At 41.5% G+C, this 18,047-nt stretch overlaps 1 protein-coding gene across 3 annotated transcripts in view; it reads left to right on the top strand.

Moving 5' to 3' along the window:
• Positions 1–18,047, top strand: part of MLPH (melanophilin) — a 96,162-nt gene that overhangs the window by 44,689 nt on the left and 33,426 nt on the right. For 2 of the 3 annotated variants that reach the window (XM_063430007.1, XM_063430008.1), the window contains exons 9-11: positions 10,531–10,757; positions 14,049–14,132; positions 14,210–14,389. In XM_063430007.1, coding sequence (XP_063286077.1) covers positions 10,531–10,757; positions 14,049–14,132; positions 14,210–14,389 — 491 coding nt within the window. The remainder of the gene's footprint in view (positions 1–10,530; positions 10,758–14,048; positions 14,133–14,209; positions 14,390–18,047) is intronic. The other variant, XM_063430010.1, reaches the window with a different exon arrangement.

The raw sequence follows: 18,047 nt of genomic DNA, 5'->3' as shown, positions 1-18,047 counted from the left end.
AAAAGCAGAAAAAGGCAATTTTTCGTCCTCATGCAAAGTGTGAGGTGGCTCCTCTAGTGGATGTCTCGAAGAATGCCAGTAGATGTTGCCTTAAAGTTACATTGCCGTTTTCACATTCAGGGTTAAGGGGGAAGAGACCACTTTAATGAGATGAACTGGTCTGGGTGCCCATAGTGTCCCTTTAAGAACTTTACAGGATTGTGAAAGTTACGGTGCAGGCGTATCCTGCACCTTCTGTCATTACTAAGAGTTACTTTATAACTTCAGCAATTTCTTAAAATCCCTGCAGCTATAATTCTGCCCTGTGGCTTACACACGCCAAATAAGAATTTTCACTTTCTCCTTTGTACATACTTTCCTTTGCACATACATGTTTAAAGTATCTTTCTATCTTCCCCCGAGATAGAGACATGGCTGTATGGTGTGTATAAATAAGCCAAAAGTGTAAGTTATTATTTAAATGGGTAAACGGGTAGCTTGTTTTATGTATAAACTTCATTTAGAAAGTATTTTTAATAATCTGTAAAAAATAGTCCTTTAATATAATACCTTATTTAAATTTGAGATGTGATTATGTAGCACTTACAATGTGCATGTGTTTGTTAAAATTTGTTAAAATTTAATATTTTGAAGTTGAATAAAAGTTGTATGTGGACTTACTGGGTCAGCTCCTCTTCATCCTGTTTAATAATACATTTGCAATAGGCATTGACATCCACATGTTTCCAGACGACCCATAATTAGGTAATGTGAGCCGGATATTGCTTTGGGATTTGTACAAACTAGGGAACTGGGCAACCAACTGGCAGATGATATTAAATGTTGATAATTGCAACATTATGCATTTTGGGTTGATGGATGCAAAAGCAACTATAAATGAGAACGACTTGGCAAAGTCAGATAGCAGATGCTATGGACAGTAAGGTGTTGACATGCATGAAAAGGGTTAATAATTCACAGGACAAAAATATATATTATTTTCTCTCTTTCTTATGAAAAGACACCTTGAACACAGGATGCAATATTGGGCACCTGTTTTAAGGTACCTCCGTCAATCGCTGCTTCCTAGTAATCCTTGAGTACCATAAACACCACACCGGACTCCATAACCGCCATAAACCCCACAAACCGCCGCAGCTTGGTTGGGGTCTCGCTGTCCTCCACCCACCATGGACCCAAGACCAAAATCCGACTTACAGCGGGTAGACCTCTTTCTAGTCCAGAGCGCAAAGCAGGATAGCTCTTACAAGAGCTAGTGATTATAATCTCAGGGAGTATAAGGAGAATAGCAATCCCCAGAGTGTGAATATAGCTCCCAATCCCCCAAACATGAGCCTAAATTTCATGAAGGGGTAGGACATACTGTTTAATGGCAGCCACAACTGGCTTTATATGCAGGTCCCCATGCAAGGGGAACTCTAACCCCCCCCCCCTGGACCTGAGAGTTGACTACAGTACAAACATACACAATTTAATTGGCTCTCAGGTCCAACACACTCCCATACAAAATAGGTCAATCCCTCCCCTGTGCCTCCGAGATAATTGAGTCAGCACTGTATTAAACTCAATTATCTCCAGGCACAGAAAACATTTTTACAAAACCCCAAAACTACCTATAAACACACAAAATCCCCACAAAAGTTACATTCCCTGATAGCCCCGATCTGGGTGACCAACATATCCAAAACTCGCCTAATTCGGTTCAGAGGGTTCAGGAATTTCCTGGAAGTCATAATTTGACCGACCGCATAGAAACATAGAATGTGACGGCAGATAAGAACCATTCGGCCCATCTAGTTTGCCCAATTTTCTAAATACTTTCATTAGTCTCTGGCCTGATCTTATAGTTAGGATAGCCTTATGCCTATCCCACGCATGCTTAAACTCCTTTACTGTGTTAACCTCTACCACTTCAGCTTGAAGGCTATTCCATGCATCCACTACCTCAGTAAAGTAATACTTCCTGATATTATTTTTAAACCTTTGTCCCTCTAATTTAAGACTATGTCCTCTTGTTGTTGTAGTTTTTCTTCTTTTAAATATAGTCTCCTCCTTTACTGTGTTGATTCCCTTTATATATTTAAAGGTTTCTATCATATCCCCCCTGTCTCGTTTTTCTTCCAAGCTATACATGTTAAGATCCTTTAACCTTTACTGGTAAGTTTTATCCTGCAATCCATGAACCAGTATAGTAGCCCTTCTCTGAACTCTCTCTAAGGTATCAATATCCTTCTGAAAATATGGTCTCCAGTACTGCGTACAATACTCCAAGTGAGGTCTCACCAGTGTTCTGTACAATGGCATGAACACTTCCCTCTTTCTACTGCTAATACCTCTCCCTATACAACCAAGAATTCTGCTAGCATTTTCTGCTGCTCTATTACATTGTCTGCCTACCTTTAAGTCATCAGAAATAATTACCCCTAAATCCCTTTCCTCAGATGTTGAGGTTAGGACTCTATCAAATATTCTGTACTCTGCCCTTGGGTTTTTACATCCAAGATGCATTATCTTGCACTTATCCACATTAAATGTCAGTTGCCACAACTCTGACCATTTATCTAGTTTACCTAAATCATTAGCCATTTGGCTTATCGCTCCTGGAACATCAACCCTGCTACATATCTTAGTATCATCAGCAAAAAGACATACCTTATCATCAAGACCTTCTGCAATATCACAAAAAAAAAATATTAAAGAGAATGGGTCCAAGTACAGATCCCTGAGGTACCCCACTGGTGACAAGCCCAAGCTTCGAATATACTCCATTGACCACAACACTCTGTTGCCTGTCACTCAGCCACTGCCTCACCCATTCAACAATATTGGAATCCAAACTTAAAGATTGCAGTTTATTGATAAGCCTTCTATGTGCAACAGTGTCAAAAGCCTTACTGAAATCTAGGTAAGCAATGTCTACTGCACCACCCTGATCTATAATTTTAGTTACCCAATCAAAAAAAATCAATAAGATTAGTTTGGCATGATCGCCCTGAAGTAAACCCATGTTGTCTCTGATCTTGAAATCCATGTGTTTTTAGATGTTCAACAATCCTATCCTTTAACATGGTTTCCATCACTTTCCCTACTACTGAAGTAAGGCTTACTGGCCTATAGTTGCCCAACTCCTCCCTATTACCTTTCTTGTGAATGGGCACAACATTCGCCAACTTCCAATCTTCTGGGACTACTCCTGTTATCAATGATTGGTTAAATAAATCTGTTAATGGTTTTGCTAGTACACCACTAAGCTCTTTTAATAGCTTTGCGTGTATTCCATCAGGTCCCATTGACTTATTTGTCTTTACTTTTGACAGTTGAAATAGAACCTCTTCCTCTGTAAACTCACATGTAATAAATGACGCATTTATCCTTTTTCTTAACTGAGGTCCCTCTCCTTTTATCTGTAAATACCGAACAAAAATATTAATTGAGGCAGTCCGCTAGACCTTTATCCTCTTCTACATACCTTCCTTCTTTTATTTTTAATCTAACTAATCCTTGTTTTACTTTTCTTTTCTCATTTATGTACCTAAAACAAGTTTTGTCCCTTTTTTTACTGACTGTGCTATTTTCTCTTCTGTGTGTGATTTGGAAGCTCTTATAACTTGCTTAGCCTCTTTCTGCCTAATCTTATAGATCATTCTGTCTTCCTCACTCTGGGTTTTTTTATAGAAGGAAGCCGGGATGCATTGTGGGGGATGTTTTACTTCTGTTTGGGCCAGATTGTGCCATGCTGCAAGCAAGGGCCCAAAAGATACTTTTAGTAACTTTTAAACCCCTGGTCGGATTCATGCCATTTTTTAATATGTTGTTCCCCTGAATGGATTGATTGTGGATATGTATTTTTATGTGAATGTGATGTATGGTTTTAAAGTTATGAAAGTTGTGTAAAAGTATATTTTACTCTGTATGCATAATGGGATTATGTGTCACACTAAGGGGAGGGGATGTGTGGGAGGTAACATCTATGTCATTGGTTCTTTTATGCCTCCCCCTGGGTGTGGCCTGTATGTGTGAGTTGGAAATAAAAGCCAGACTGGGTGTCCCAGTCTAGAGTTCCTGCTTAACCCTCAAAATGAAGTGTCGTCTCGTTCTTGGGGGGGATTGGATTGTAAGCTGACTGCCAAGAGTGTAAGCCGATTGTATGCTTTTCTTGTTCAGCTGTTCCAGTTCGGAGTGTTATTTCGTATCCAGATCGGGAGTGTGGTGTTCTGCAGTAGCTGTGCCTGTATCCAGAAAAGGGGATTATCGCCTAAACTGATTTTTCCCCTTTCATGCTGAAACGGTCCGTTACAATTGGTGGCAGCGGTGGGATCGTTCCTACAACCAGAGGGACAGCTACAGACAACACCATTCCTGGATTACAAAGTGAGGGCAATGCCAGTACCCGTACAGCGCCCCTATCTACAAGGAACCAACTGCAGCAGAGCAAGCATGGCACCCAGCTACACTCAAGAGGCGTATGACAGAGAGGTCACCGCGGTGCTGGCTATATGCGGACCCAACCTCTCAGAGGAGCTAATACAGTGTGTGAAGAAAGCAGTGCGAGAGTACTTGCCGCGGGAATCAGAGTGGGCCAGGGGGTTTGCAGACCTCCCTCCCCAGCGGCAATGTGTGGCCCAGGGAGCTGATGGTGTCGTCCATCCTCCCCAGCAGCCGTGTGTGTCCAAGGGAGCCGAAGGTGCAGTCCTTCCTCCCCAGCGGCAGGCTGAGTTACAGGGGGCAGAGGTTGTTGTTCCTGCCCCCCAGCAGCAAAGTGATATGCCAAGAAGGCAGTGGGAAGTGAAGGGAGAGGAGAGCAGCGTCCTCCCTCCCCAGCGGCAATGTGTGCCCCAGGGAGCTGATGGTGTCGTCCATCCTCCCCAGCAGCCGTGTGTGTCCAAGGGAGCCGAAGGTGCAGTCCTTCCTCCCCAGCGGCAGGCTGAGTTACAGGGGGCAGAGGTTGTTGTTCCTGCCCCCCAGCAGCAAAGTGATATGCCAAGAAGGCATTGTGAAGTGAAGGGAGAGGAGAGCAGCGTCCTCCCTCCCCAGCGGCAGTGTGTGCCCCAGGGAGCTGATGGTGTCGTCAATCCTCCCCAGCAGCCGTGTGTGTCCCAGGGAGCCGAAGGTGCCGTCCTTCCTCCCCAGCGGCAGGCTGAGTTACAGGGGGCAGAGGTTGTTGTTCCTGCCCCCCAGCAGCAAAGTGAGATGCCAAGAAGGCAGTGTGAAGCGAAGGGAGAGGAGAGCAGCGTCCTCCCTCCCCAGCGGCAGTGTGTGCCCCAGGGAGCTGATGGTGTCGTCCATCCTCCCAGCGGCAGTGTCTATCCCAGGGAGCTGATGGTGTCGTCCATCCTCCCCAGCGGCAGTGTGTCCTGCAGGGAGCAGAGACAGTCAGTCTCGCACCCCAGCAGCCGGACAAGAGAATGAAAGGGGAGACAGCTGGTCCCCCTTTCCACCAGCAGAGAGAATGGCAGGGAGAGGAGCCTGCTAACCCCCCTCCCCAGCGGCAGTTTACCGTCCAGAGAGAGGAGCTTGTTACACCCTCTCTCCAGCGGCAGCCTAACCCACCAAGGGGAGATGTTAAGCCCCACATCTGGGCAGATGGGACCGTAGTCTCTGCACTTACAGCCCCAGGGGTAGGGACGGTCGGTCCTGTCCCCCAGCCACAGAGCGATATACCTAAAGGGGAGACAGTCGGTCTCCAGCAGCCAGGCTCCCACCAGACTACTCCCGTGGTAGTGCTGGCAACAGGACAGAGTACCGCTGGTCTCTGCCCCCTCAGCAACCCACCAAGACAGCATATCAGTCTCTCCCACAGCCGTGGGGAGACACCTGAACTTGGACAAAATTCTCCCTCACCCAGGTGTAGTAACTGTTTATTATGGGTGGGCTGCTCTACTACTTCTGTTCTGTGGGTGGGTTGCTGGACTAACCAGGGCACTGACCGGCAGGAGGTCAGATACCCTGTTAGTCTAATTGGTAAAGGGGAGAATTGTGGCGAAACCAACTTCGCCACTGTGGGCTGGAGAAGCCTGGCTGCTAGCCTCCTGCCCTGCGACTATGGCCCCTGGACATATTGCACTTTAAAGACTATATTTGGGCATGTATAATTTATATTGCTGCTACTGGCCCTTTAAAATCAGCGGTGGACATTTTGGGACTAATGTCCCTTTAAGACTTTGTAACATATCACAGTAATACTGTCTTAAATATTATGTAGGTATTTGTGTTCAGTTAAACTGGGGATATGTAGAAATGTGTGTTTTATGTGTTAAATGTATCAGTATGTAATTTTATGTCTTTTACTGTCTTTTTGCAACCATGTGGTTAATGGAGTCTGACTCTAGTCCTAGATAATTGGATTACTTCTCCAATTATCTCCAGGGCAGAAGGGAGGAAGCCGGGATGCATTGTGGGGGATGTTTTACTTCTGTTTGGGCCAGATTGTGCCATGCTGCAAGCAAGGGCCCAAAAGATACTTTTAGTAACTTTTAAACCCCTGGTCGGATTCATGCCATTTTTTAATATGTTGTTCCCCTGAATGGATTGATTGTGGATATGTATTTTTATGTGAATGTGATGTATGGTTTTAAAGTTATGAAAGTTGTGTAAAAGTATATTTTACTCTGTATGCATAATGGGATTATGTGTCACACTAAGGGGAGGGGATGTGTGGGAGGTAACAACTATGTCATTGGTTCTTTTATGCCTCCCCCTGGGTGTGGCCTGTATGTGTGAGTTGGAAATAAAAGCCAGACTGGGTGTCCCAGTCTAGAGTTCCTGCTTAACCCTCAAAATGAAGTGTCGTCTCGTTCTTGGGGGGGATTGGATTGTAAGCTGACTGCCAAGAGTGTAAGCCGATTGTATGCTTTTCTTGTTCAGCTGTTCCAGTTCGGAGTGTTATTTCGTATCCAGATCGGGAGTGTGGTGTTCTGCAGTAGCTGTGCCTGTATCCAGAAAAGGGGATTATCGCCTAAACTGATTTTTCCCCTTTCATGCTGAAACGGTCCGTTACACTAACTTTTTGTTTTTTACTATTTCGGCCAAATCTGTGGAGTACCACAGTGGTTTCTTGAATTTTTTGCTTTTACTGACAAGCCTAATGCAATTTTATGTTGCCTTCAGTAGTGCAACTTTTAAATAATCCCATTTCTCTTGGACTCCATTTAAATTGATCCAGTCTGATGATGACTCCTTTACACATATTCTAATTTTATAAAAGTCTGTTTTTCTAAAGTCTAAAACTTTTGTTTTTGTGTGGTGTGACTCAGTCACTGTTCTTATATTAAACCACACTGACTGATGATCACTGGATCCTAAACTTTCACCTACAGTAATAGAGGATACCAAATCTCCATTTGTTAACACTAAATCTAGTATGGCCTCTTTACGAGTTGGCTCCTCAACGACTTGTTTTAGAGACAATCCCAGTAGGGAGTTTAGAATATATGTGCTCCTGGCACAAGCAGCTATTTTTGTTTTCTAATTCACGTCAGGAAGATTAAAGTCACCCATGATGATAACTTCCCCCTTCATTGTCATTTTAGCTATTTCCTCAACTAGTAGATTATCTAACTCTTCAATTTGTCCTGGGGGCCTATAAATCACACCTACACTAATTACTGTGTGATTGCCAAAATCTAACGTAACCCAAACGGACTCTATGTTCACCTCACTAACTTTTATTAGGCTAGATTTTATGCTATCCTTCACATACAGGGCCACCCATCCCCCTTTCCTGCCTTCCCTGTCTTTTCTAGATAAAGAGTACCCTGGTATTGCTATGTCCCAGTCATTTTTCTCATTATACCATGTCTCAGTAACAGCGACTAACTCTACACTATCATTTGCCATTATTGCCACAAGTTCATGGATCTTATTCCCTAAACTGCAAGTATTTGTAGACATGACTCTAAACTTATCATTTTTTAACACACTTGCTACAGGCACCTTCTGTCCTTGTTTTGGGGGACAATTGGATTGATGTTTTATCACCCTTTTGTCCCCCCCCTCCCCCCCCCCCACACTCCTAGTTTAAATACATCCTAGCAAAACCTCTAAACTGCTCACTGAGAACATTTGTTCCCTTTTGAGAAAGATGCAAACCATCTTTTTTGTACAGTTTATTTCCATTCCAAACAGAGCTACCATGAGAAATAAAGCCAAATCCTTGCTCCCGACACCATTCACCAAGCCACAAGTTAAAGTCCCTAATACGCATCCGCCTGTCGTTCTGAGTGTTATGCACAGGCAGAACTTCAGAGAATGACAGTGTGGAAGCAACCTGCCGTATATCATTGGCAAAAACACTAAAAACTTCCTTAACCTCTGAAACCTCATTGCAAGCCAAGTCATTTGTCCCTAGATGGACAAGTACATCCAATTCCCCTTCCTGCTTTGCTTGCTTAACAATATTACAGATACGTCTCCTGTCTCTGTGAGCAGTAGCTCCGGGAAGACACCTCACAAGACCACCATTGTACATCTCCACACCTCTTATGATGGAATCCCCCAACAACAACTGCTTTCTATTAGGCCTCACCAAGCCTCTCTCCACAACACCACTAGCCTCAATGCCTCTCTCCACAACACCACTAGCCTCGGTTCCTCTCTCCACAACACCACTAGCCTCGGTTCCTCTCTCCACAACACCACTAGCCTCAGTTCCTCTCTCCACAACACCACTAGCCTCAGTGCCTCTCTCCACAACACCACAAGCATCAGTGCCTCTCTCCACAACACCACAAGCATCAGTGCCTCTCTCCACAACACCACTAGCCTCAGTGTCTGTCTCCATAACACCATTACTCTCTGAAAGTGCAGAAAATGAATTATGTAGAGCAACAGACTGTGAAATATGCCTTTTATCCCCACTCTAAGTCTACCAGATCCTACAGTGATCCATCTGCCATTCCTATTATGTCTCTGCGGCAGTGGCTTTGCAGCAGTTCCAGCCTGAGTTTGTTTACCAGATAATTTACAAATCTCAGACTTCAAAAATACAATCTCCTGCCGCAAGATAGAGAACTGTCTACAGATTAGACAACAACCAAACCTCCAAAAAGTGGAACGTGAAACAAATGCATAGCAACTATTACACTGAACTAAGTCTGCCATTCCAATGAGGTGAATAATTTAAATCAAACAAATCTTAACTTTTTATTTATCCTCCTGAATAACTCAGATTACCTCCAGTTTATCTCCAGAATATCTCCAACCACACACACTTAGAAGCAACACTCTCCAGAATATCTCCAACCACACACACTTAGAAGCAACACTCTCCAGAATATCTCCAACCACACACACTTAGAAGCAACACTTAGATGAAGCAACCAAGCTATATTAGCCAAGCTAATGACAACAATCCTTATATACTCCTAAAATCACCACCCACTAGGAATGTTTAACACCTGGGTAGGCCTCTGCTTATTTGCAAACCATATCTAATTTAAACAGCAACCAATAGCAAGTAGCTAACTAATCAAATCAAATGCCTTATAATTGCCAACAGGAAATCAAACCTTGTGCAATCAATAACCTTTTCCTACAGATGAATCTTACCTGTAACAGTAAAAAAAGAAAACTCTTAGCACAAATCTTAGACAGTTGAAGCTTCTGTAAAACTCTCCAGAATATCTCCAACCACACACACTTGGAAGCAACACTTAGATGAAGCAACCAAGGTTTTGGGCATGGTCCCATGCCCAAAACCGTTCCAGAGAATCAGGGCTTGCGGTCGGTCTAGTTCGGTAGTTTAAAAACGAAGAAACTACCGAACATAGTCAATGTTCTTACCCTCAAGTTTGTTGCCATTGTTCGTGGGAACGTTTCCAGTAAACAGTGTATTTCTAAGTGTTATAAAACCGAACACAGGTGATCATGGAAGTCCATCGGTGTTCGGGATTTTCAGTGTCCGAAAACAGTTCCATGAACTCACGACCAAACACCACTGACTGTTTTCATACGAACAAGCTGGCAGCCACCTGATGGTCGTCCATAGAAAATTTGGCCACACTTTTCTAAATTTAGAACACTGCGGGGGAAATTGCTACAAAGTAGCAATTAGGCTTATCAAGCTCCAGGGTGGTGTCCGGTTCGTGCGGCTTTTCAGTTCCCAAACCATATAGTCCAAATACACAAACTGAGACTTTTTCAGTGTATATTACAGGGCCCATACTCTATGGGCAGGAGCTCGTGGCAAACTCACTTGGAAAGCAGAGTTTGTCACACTCAATGTCTGGTAGAATTTAAAAAAATTGTTGTTTCTTTTGGATAAACAGCTGTAATTCAGATATGCGACAAAAATGAGCTTTTTTTCAGTACGTATAATTGTGACTTGCATAGACAACTTTGGCATAGATTATTATTTAGTTCCATGATGTGCTCAACTGGTTTTAGAATTCACAATAAACTATTTAATTATTTATGCTAGCAGTATATTGTTATGCAAATGGTTAAATGTCTTCTTTAAAAAAGTGGGTTACATTTATAACTGTCTCAAATAACACCTAGTTCTCTTCTCCTCCCTGCCTTCTCAACTTCTAGACCTTCCCTCCCTAACAGAATCCTTACCAAGTTGTCCATACCCTGATCCCAAACTAACTCGTACCCGCTATCTCCCTAAAGGCAGTCCCTCATTCCTACCCAAGGGGTCGCAGTATTCTGGGGATATGGATAGTTCGGATGAAGAAAGGGGAGCTATCCACAAAGTTCCCCCCAGACGCAGAAGCCGGGCTTCTTCCCAGGAGAATGTGCATCATTCCGGCCCTCAGGTAATTGCCAAGTTTGAGCCGGTGGCTTGTTGCCACTAAGGAAGTCCATTTTATAGGGGTATTCTAATCACTAAAACAACTGCAGCCTTAGTCCTACTTCCCCTCAGTGCAACCCGCACATTCTCCATGAAAATAAACTGGTTTAATTTTTTAAGCAGATCGTACAGCACAGTGTGATTACGTTAGAAGTTCCTATTTCCTACTCTGTTAATTGAAAAGCAGGCTATTAACCAAGCAGGAGATAAGAGATTCTTAAACACAGTTTAGACTCTTTCATGAAATGTGTAGGGAGAATGTGTTAGTCTCTGAACTAGGGGTGGTGTGACTAAGACTGTATAACAAAGTGATTTAACTCCTATTTGGTAGAAAATTGTGCAGTTAGACTTCACGGGCATGATCTACACAACAAAACGACTTTATTAAGCTAAAGTTTGTTTTGGCGTTTGGAGTGTCCCTTTAATCTATATGGTTACATGCATGATTTGGCATTTGCTAAAAATAAGTGTGAATGCTTTCTGTGATGTTTATATAATGTTATTTTTTTATTTTTTTTTTGTGTGTGTTGACCTTTGCTGTAAAATCAGTCATTGCACTCCAGTCCTTTTCTTTGATGTGATCTGGTCATAGCATGCCGACATTTGGAGTGGTTTGACAAGGTGTGTGTTCACGATGCAATTAGACTCTTTTCATTTACGGCTAACATCTAATTAGAATCACCACTCTAGCTCACTTTTGATGTTAATCATTTCTCACTCCGCTCTCAAGCACCTCAACATCTTTTGTATATTTTGTTAATTAGGTTTTCATGTGCCTTGTTCTTGAAGTGAGTGGTCCATAGAACAGAGCTTATGATGAAATAATGACTAATTATTATTAGTTAAGGTCTGTGCCAGAATGACAGCAGCATTTTCAAGTAGTTGATTAACCATGTCATTGCTGTCCATCTCTGGCAGCAGACAGCTTAAATACAGACTAAAGTATACTGTTTCTACTTTTGGTAGCATGTCAAGTCTACGGTTTATGCTGCCCTAAAAAATTCCAATGTAAGTTACATGGTATGTTGATGGGGTCTGTTGCTCATATATCACGGTGTCTAATTTCTTTCTAGTAGAACTTGTTCAGTGTTTTCTTTATTTATATAATTTGTTCACCCTCTGGGACTGTCCTATGTTGGCAAAATTACATGACTATCCTAACACCCAAAGGCATGATGCCTTGCTGTAACTAGTGTCAAAATTAACAATGGTAAGGTGCCCCAACTGCTACTAGACTATCACTTCCATCCACATTATATACGCACATATATATATATATATATATATATATAAAAAATTCACACCAGTCAAACCATAAGACTTTTCCCACAGAAATCACAAATCTGCAGTGATGTTACTACCACAAAGGATTACTACCAGAATATATATATATATATATATATATATATATATATATATATATATATATATATACATACTATATTACATTCTAAATACTCAACCATCACGCCAGATTGTCCTCCCCACCACGGAAAATGATATACACACACATATATATATATATATATATATATATATATATATATGTATGTGTGTGTGTATCATTTTCCGTGGTGGGGAGGACAATCTGGCGTGATGGTTGAGTATTTAGAATGTAATATAGTTTTGGAATATAAATAGGTAAAATAAATTTACACTAAGCTATGCTATTACTGACGTCAATAATCTCCTGTTGACTCCCGTAAAACAGCATCCATGTTTTCACAGTCAAGTGCATGCTCACTTCAAGCACGCGCAACAAAAACACCTTTTATACAAAATAAAGTCATAATAAATAGGTTTATTACTTCTTTGAAAACAGATACAAATGCTGAACTGTCTGTAGTACAATATGTTACCATTCTTTGAGAAGAAAATCTTAACATTTTTCTAGGCAGGAGAGAGGTTGAACTCTTGGAGTTTGACTTCATCTGGGTTTTCAAGATTGCATGCAGATGACTCATGCAAGACTTGGACAAAATAAAAGCCCAAACTCCTAGCTCTCTGAGAGGCAAGCTTAGAGCTGCAGCTGTTTTTACACTCAGTTGCACCTTTTGAAGTTTTGGCCTAGCATACACATTTGTGTACCAAGCTAGTACAGTGAGTCCAAAGTGATTGGAAGAGGCACACAATATTACTCTCTGCCTCATCCACCTGCCCATAATACGTTGTATGCTGTAGAAGCATCCTATGTGAAATAGAGGCGCACACACTGTCATTATAAAGTATATTACAACTGTAGAATGGGTCACTGAACTAATTTTATAATTGAAAAATTGGTCACAAAGTTAATGCCATATATTTTCATTTTAATCCTTGTCAAATAAGAACCACTAATCCAGACAAATTACAACAATGTGCAGTTGTTATAACTAACTCAGGAAATTGAGATACTGACTTTTTAACCACTTTAACCTCTGGTATTATTGTAGTTGCCCCCTCCTCCCCCTCTCCAATCTGTACGATGCCCACAAGATTTTGGGGATTGCGGTGGAGTTTTATTCTTTAATCCTAACTTCCTACTTCATCCTTGGAAATCTTGTTATAGGATAGATTAGTTAATAATTGATGACCCATGTATAAGTATGATAAGCAGGGGAACCCTTGTCGACTGATGATCCATTTTCACGTTCAATCTTTTTTAAAGTGCAAACTCCACAGAGCAGATACAACTACTCCATGCAACCGCTCTGCCAACCTTCCACTCAATGAAAATCTTAGCTTCACTCACTTTGTTATACCAACCCAAACTAAAGATCTGTTTTCCTGTTTGATATTCATACCTAAAACATAATTCAAAAGAGAGGGCCATCACATTAAAGTTTTACTTTGGCACAAATTGTTGCCTACCCTTTTTTTTTTCTTGTTTCATTATTCAGTTCTGTAAGATACATTATTCCAAATGTGGTTGTAATTGTACTTTTTATTATTTTAACTTACTCTGTTCCCAGATCTACACCTCTTAGCTTCTATATAATTATCTAGCATCTGTCTGACTTGTCGTTTCCTACTATTTTGTGATGAGGTCTTCTTAATTTTCTGCTTTTGAGCCATATCTGCCATATCTGCTTGTTCTTGGATCTTTACTTTAGATGTTTGCAATCTACGGTGGTCGAGGTTTTCCTATTTAATGTGGGATTTTTCTGGTGGTGAAAAAGGGCCACATTTCTTTGTAAAGCATAATACAAGTAAATTTGGTCCAAAAAATAAACCTTTTCTGGTGTTGGGATCCTACCTACTTGTTTCTCTGTCGTAGATCTCAGAACTTAATAAACGTATGTCTGCCATTGAACGGATGTTAAACCGTCTAGAGGAGAGAATATCAGTGGCTTCAGATGAGGTAACCCTACTGTGAGTACATGAGTTGTGCACAGATACTATAAATAGAACCCATACTTATGTTGCCCACACTTTAAGTCCACAGGTCCTGGATTTCATACAGATGCTGATATAGAGGAGGAGACCCTCAAAAGGAAGCTTGGAGAACTTGCCAGCAACATCAGTGACAAAGGAGGGTCTTCAGATGATGAGAAGATTCTAAAATCCAAACAAATGTCTAGGTCCTACAATGTTCGAAATGCAGATCCGTCTCAGAAGGTAAATTAATATACAATTACATACTGGAGGAAAATCAAAATAGATGATTACATGGTTCACTAAAGTTCAAATTTAAGGTGATTTCAAAGTGAAATTTAAATTAAGGTTTAAAATAGCCAAACTGGCAAAATTATCTCTGTGTGCTATGCTTTCCATTCAGATACTCTGACCTTAAAGGGAAACTGTCACCACTTACCTGGCCCTCCTCTGCCCGCCAAGATCTCATTACAGAGCTAGCGGTTACACTTCTGTAACATCCATCTGTGCTCCTTCTCTGGTCTCCTTTGTTTTGCCCTGCTTCGGTAGACTACCCCAAGAAGGGCAAACCTTCTCCATGATGCCGACACACTTGTTTTGCTTCCAGCATGAAGGCATCTGAATGGAGTCACGTCACTCCATTAATATACTCCCTAGCTTGTGTTAGCAGTGCCGGCTAGGGTGTTGCCATAACAAACCTTGCACATGCGCTGTCGTTGCTGTAGGTGGAGAGCAGAAGGACCTCCTGTGCACAGCAAGTGTGAATACATAATCTACATTAAAGGGACACTGTAGTCACCCAGACTACTTCAGCTCATTGAAGTGTTCTGGGTGCCCGCTCCCATTACCCTTAACCCTGAGCATGTAATTATTGCATTTTTGTTTTTAATAAACTGCAATAATTATCTGCTAGGGTTAAGTCCTTCCCTACAGGCTGTCTACCAGACAGCCACTAGAGTTACTTCCTGGTTCTTAGATGACTTTTGGTAGTCTAAACGACGCTGGACATCCTCACGCTATGCATGAGGACTTCCAGCGTTGCCGCAATCCCCATAGGAAAGCATTCAATAATGCTTTCCTATGAGGATTAGGTCTCCGGCGGGGGAGGAACGTGGGCAGAGCTGAGCCAGCGCTGGGGGACATCAGCGCTGGACACAGGTAAGTGACAGAAGGGGTTATTAACCCTTTCTGAATCAAGTAGGGGGGGCTTAACAAAGGGGGAAATTACAGTGCCAGGAAAACAAGTTTGTTTTCCTGGCACTATAGTTTCCCTTTAAGCCACGGCTGTCCAACCTGCGGCCCCCCAGATGTTGCTGAACTACAACTCCCATGATTCTTTCAATTAAACAGATATCCAAAGAATCATGGGAGTTGTAGTTCAGCAACATCTGGGGGCCACAGGTTGGACAGCCCTGCTTTAAGCCACCTGAAGCTCGTTTTACAAAATCATGTATGTGCTGCTACACTAGTGCACCTCTTTAGCATCAGGAACATTGTGTATACCTCATATTTATAGTTTGGGCCATTTTGGTATGTATGTATGTATGTATGTATACTCTAGCAATCTCTTAGGTTTTATACAGTTTGACTATATAAATTTACAGACCCACCCTTTAAGAAAAAGAAGGAGGGGGGTAATCTTTGTCGATAGAGTTCAAAAACGATTCTCTTTTCTTTACAATACATAAAATACAATACATATTCACAGTAAATAAAGCTTAATGATTGGATACTTTGAAAATAGATTATATACAGTGAGGAAAAAAAGTATTTGATCCACTGCCGATTTTGAACGTTTGTCCACTGACAAAGAAATTCAGTCTATAATTTTAGTGGTAGGTGTATTTTAACAGTGAGAGACAGAATAACAAAACAAACATCCAGAAAAACGCATGTCAAAAAAATTTATAAATTGATTTGCATGTCAATGAGTGAAATAAGTATTTGACCCCTTCGACTTAGTACTTGGTGGCAAAACCCTTGTTGGCAATCACAGAGGTCAGACATTTCTTGTAGTTGGCCACCAGGTTTGCACACATCTCGGGAGGGATTTTGTCCCATTCCTCTCCAAGTCATTGAGGTTTTGAGGCTGTCGGTTGACAACTCCCACCACAGATTTGCTATGGGATTAAAGTCTGGAGACTGGCTAGGCCACTCCAGGACCTTAATGTGCTTCTTCTTGAGCCACTCCTTTGTTGCCTTGGCTGTGTGTTTTGGGTCATTGTCATGCTGGAATACCCATCCATGACCCATTTTCAATGCACTGGCTGAGGGAAAGAAGTTCTCACCCAAGATTTGATGGTACATTTGATGGCCTCGTCTATCGTCCCTTTGATGCGGTGCAGTTGCCCTGTCCCCATAGCAGAAAAACACACCCAAAGCATAATGTTTCCACCTCCATGTTTGACAGTGGGGATCGTGTTCGTGGGTCATAAGCAGCATTCCTCTTCCTCCAAACACGGCAAGTTGAGTTGATGCCAAAGAGCTCGATTTTGGTCTCATCTGACCACAACAGTTTCACCCAGTTCTCCTCTGAATCATTCAGATATTCATTGGCAAACTTCAGACGGGCCTGTACATGTGCTTTCTTGAGCAGGGGGACCTTGCTGGCGCTGAAAGATTTCAGTTCTTCACGGTCTTTGGTCTTGGCCATGGTGGAGAGTTTGGAATCTGATTGATTGCTTCTGTGGCCAGATGTCTTTTATACAGGTAACGAGCTGAGATTAGGAGCACTCCCTTTTAAGAGAGTGCTCCTAGTCTTAGCTCGTTACTTGTCTAAAAGACACCTGGGAGCCAGAAATCTTTTTTGTTTTTCTGTCTCTCACTATTAAAATACACCTGACATTAAAATTATAGACTGAACATTTCTTTTAGTGGACAAACGTTCAAAATCAGCAGGGGATCACACACATTTTTTCTTTTTTTGAGTTTATGAATTTATATTTGAATCCATAGATTCATACCTTGAATCTTACCACTCTTTTCTTTAGTATTAATTTATTTTGGAGGTAACCGTAATTCTTGTCATTGCCTCTGGAACTGATATGCAGCTCACATTGCTGTTAAAGGGTGTTCAATGATGGCTGCCCATTCAGGCCAAGATATGTAAAATTATAGTTTTAAAGCGATTATATAATTCATGATTAAATCTACTAATTTATACTATGTCTACAACATAGCCTTTAGTATATGAAGTTTGAGTACACAAATGTAATCTTCTGCTTTGATGCAACCCTCCCCATCACAGCAAAGTGTTTACTTGTAATCTGGCCACTAAATTGTATTGTGTTTTGTTTTGTAAAATGGTGACACCAACATCCAACAAATGGAAACCTTTCCAGGGTCCAAAAAAGAGATATGCATTCCAAAATTGTACAAGACATTAAAATACTTAACTCCTTAAAGACGGAGGCTGAATCAAAACAATACCTAGAATTTGAGCTATATGTCTGTTCAATCATAATTTACCTCTTTCACACTTATTATATATGATTTTGTTTAGGAGAAATAGGACTTCCATACATACAGACACACAGACACATACATACAGAGACACACATACATACATAAAAACACATACATACAAAGACACATACACACATACATACAGACACACACATACATACATACAAAGAAACATGCATACAGACACATACACACATACATACAGAGACACACATACACACATAAAAACACATACACACATAAAAACACATACATACAAAGACACATACACACATACATACAGACACACACATACATACATACATACAAAGAAACATGCATACAGACACATACATACAAAGACACACACACATACATACAGACACACACATACATACATACAAAGAAACATGCATACAGACACATACATACAAAGACACACACATACATACAAAGA

The sequence above is a fragment of the Pelobates fuscus genome, chromosome 8 (assembly GCF_036172605.1).
Source record: "Pelobates fuscus isolate aPelFus1 chromosome 8, aPelFus1.pri, whole genome shotgun sequence".
Taxonomy (NCBI): domain Eukaryota; kingdom Metazoa; phylum Chordata; class Amphibia; order Anura; family Pelobatidae; genus Pelobates; species Pelobates fuscus.
Note: the sequence above shows the minus strand (reverse complement) of the source record. Positions and strands in the feature narration are given on the sequence as shown.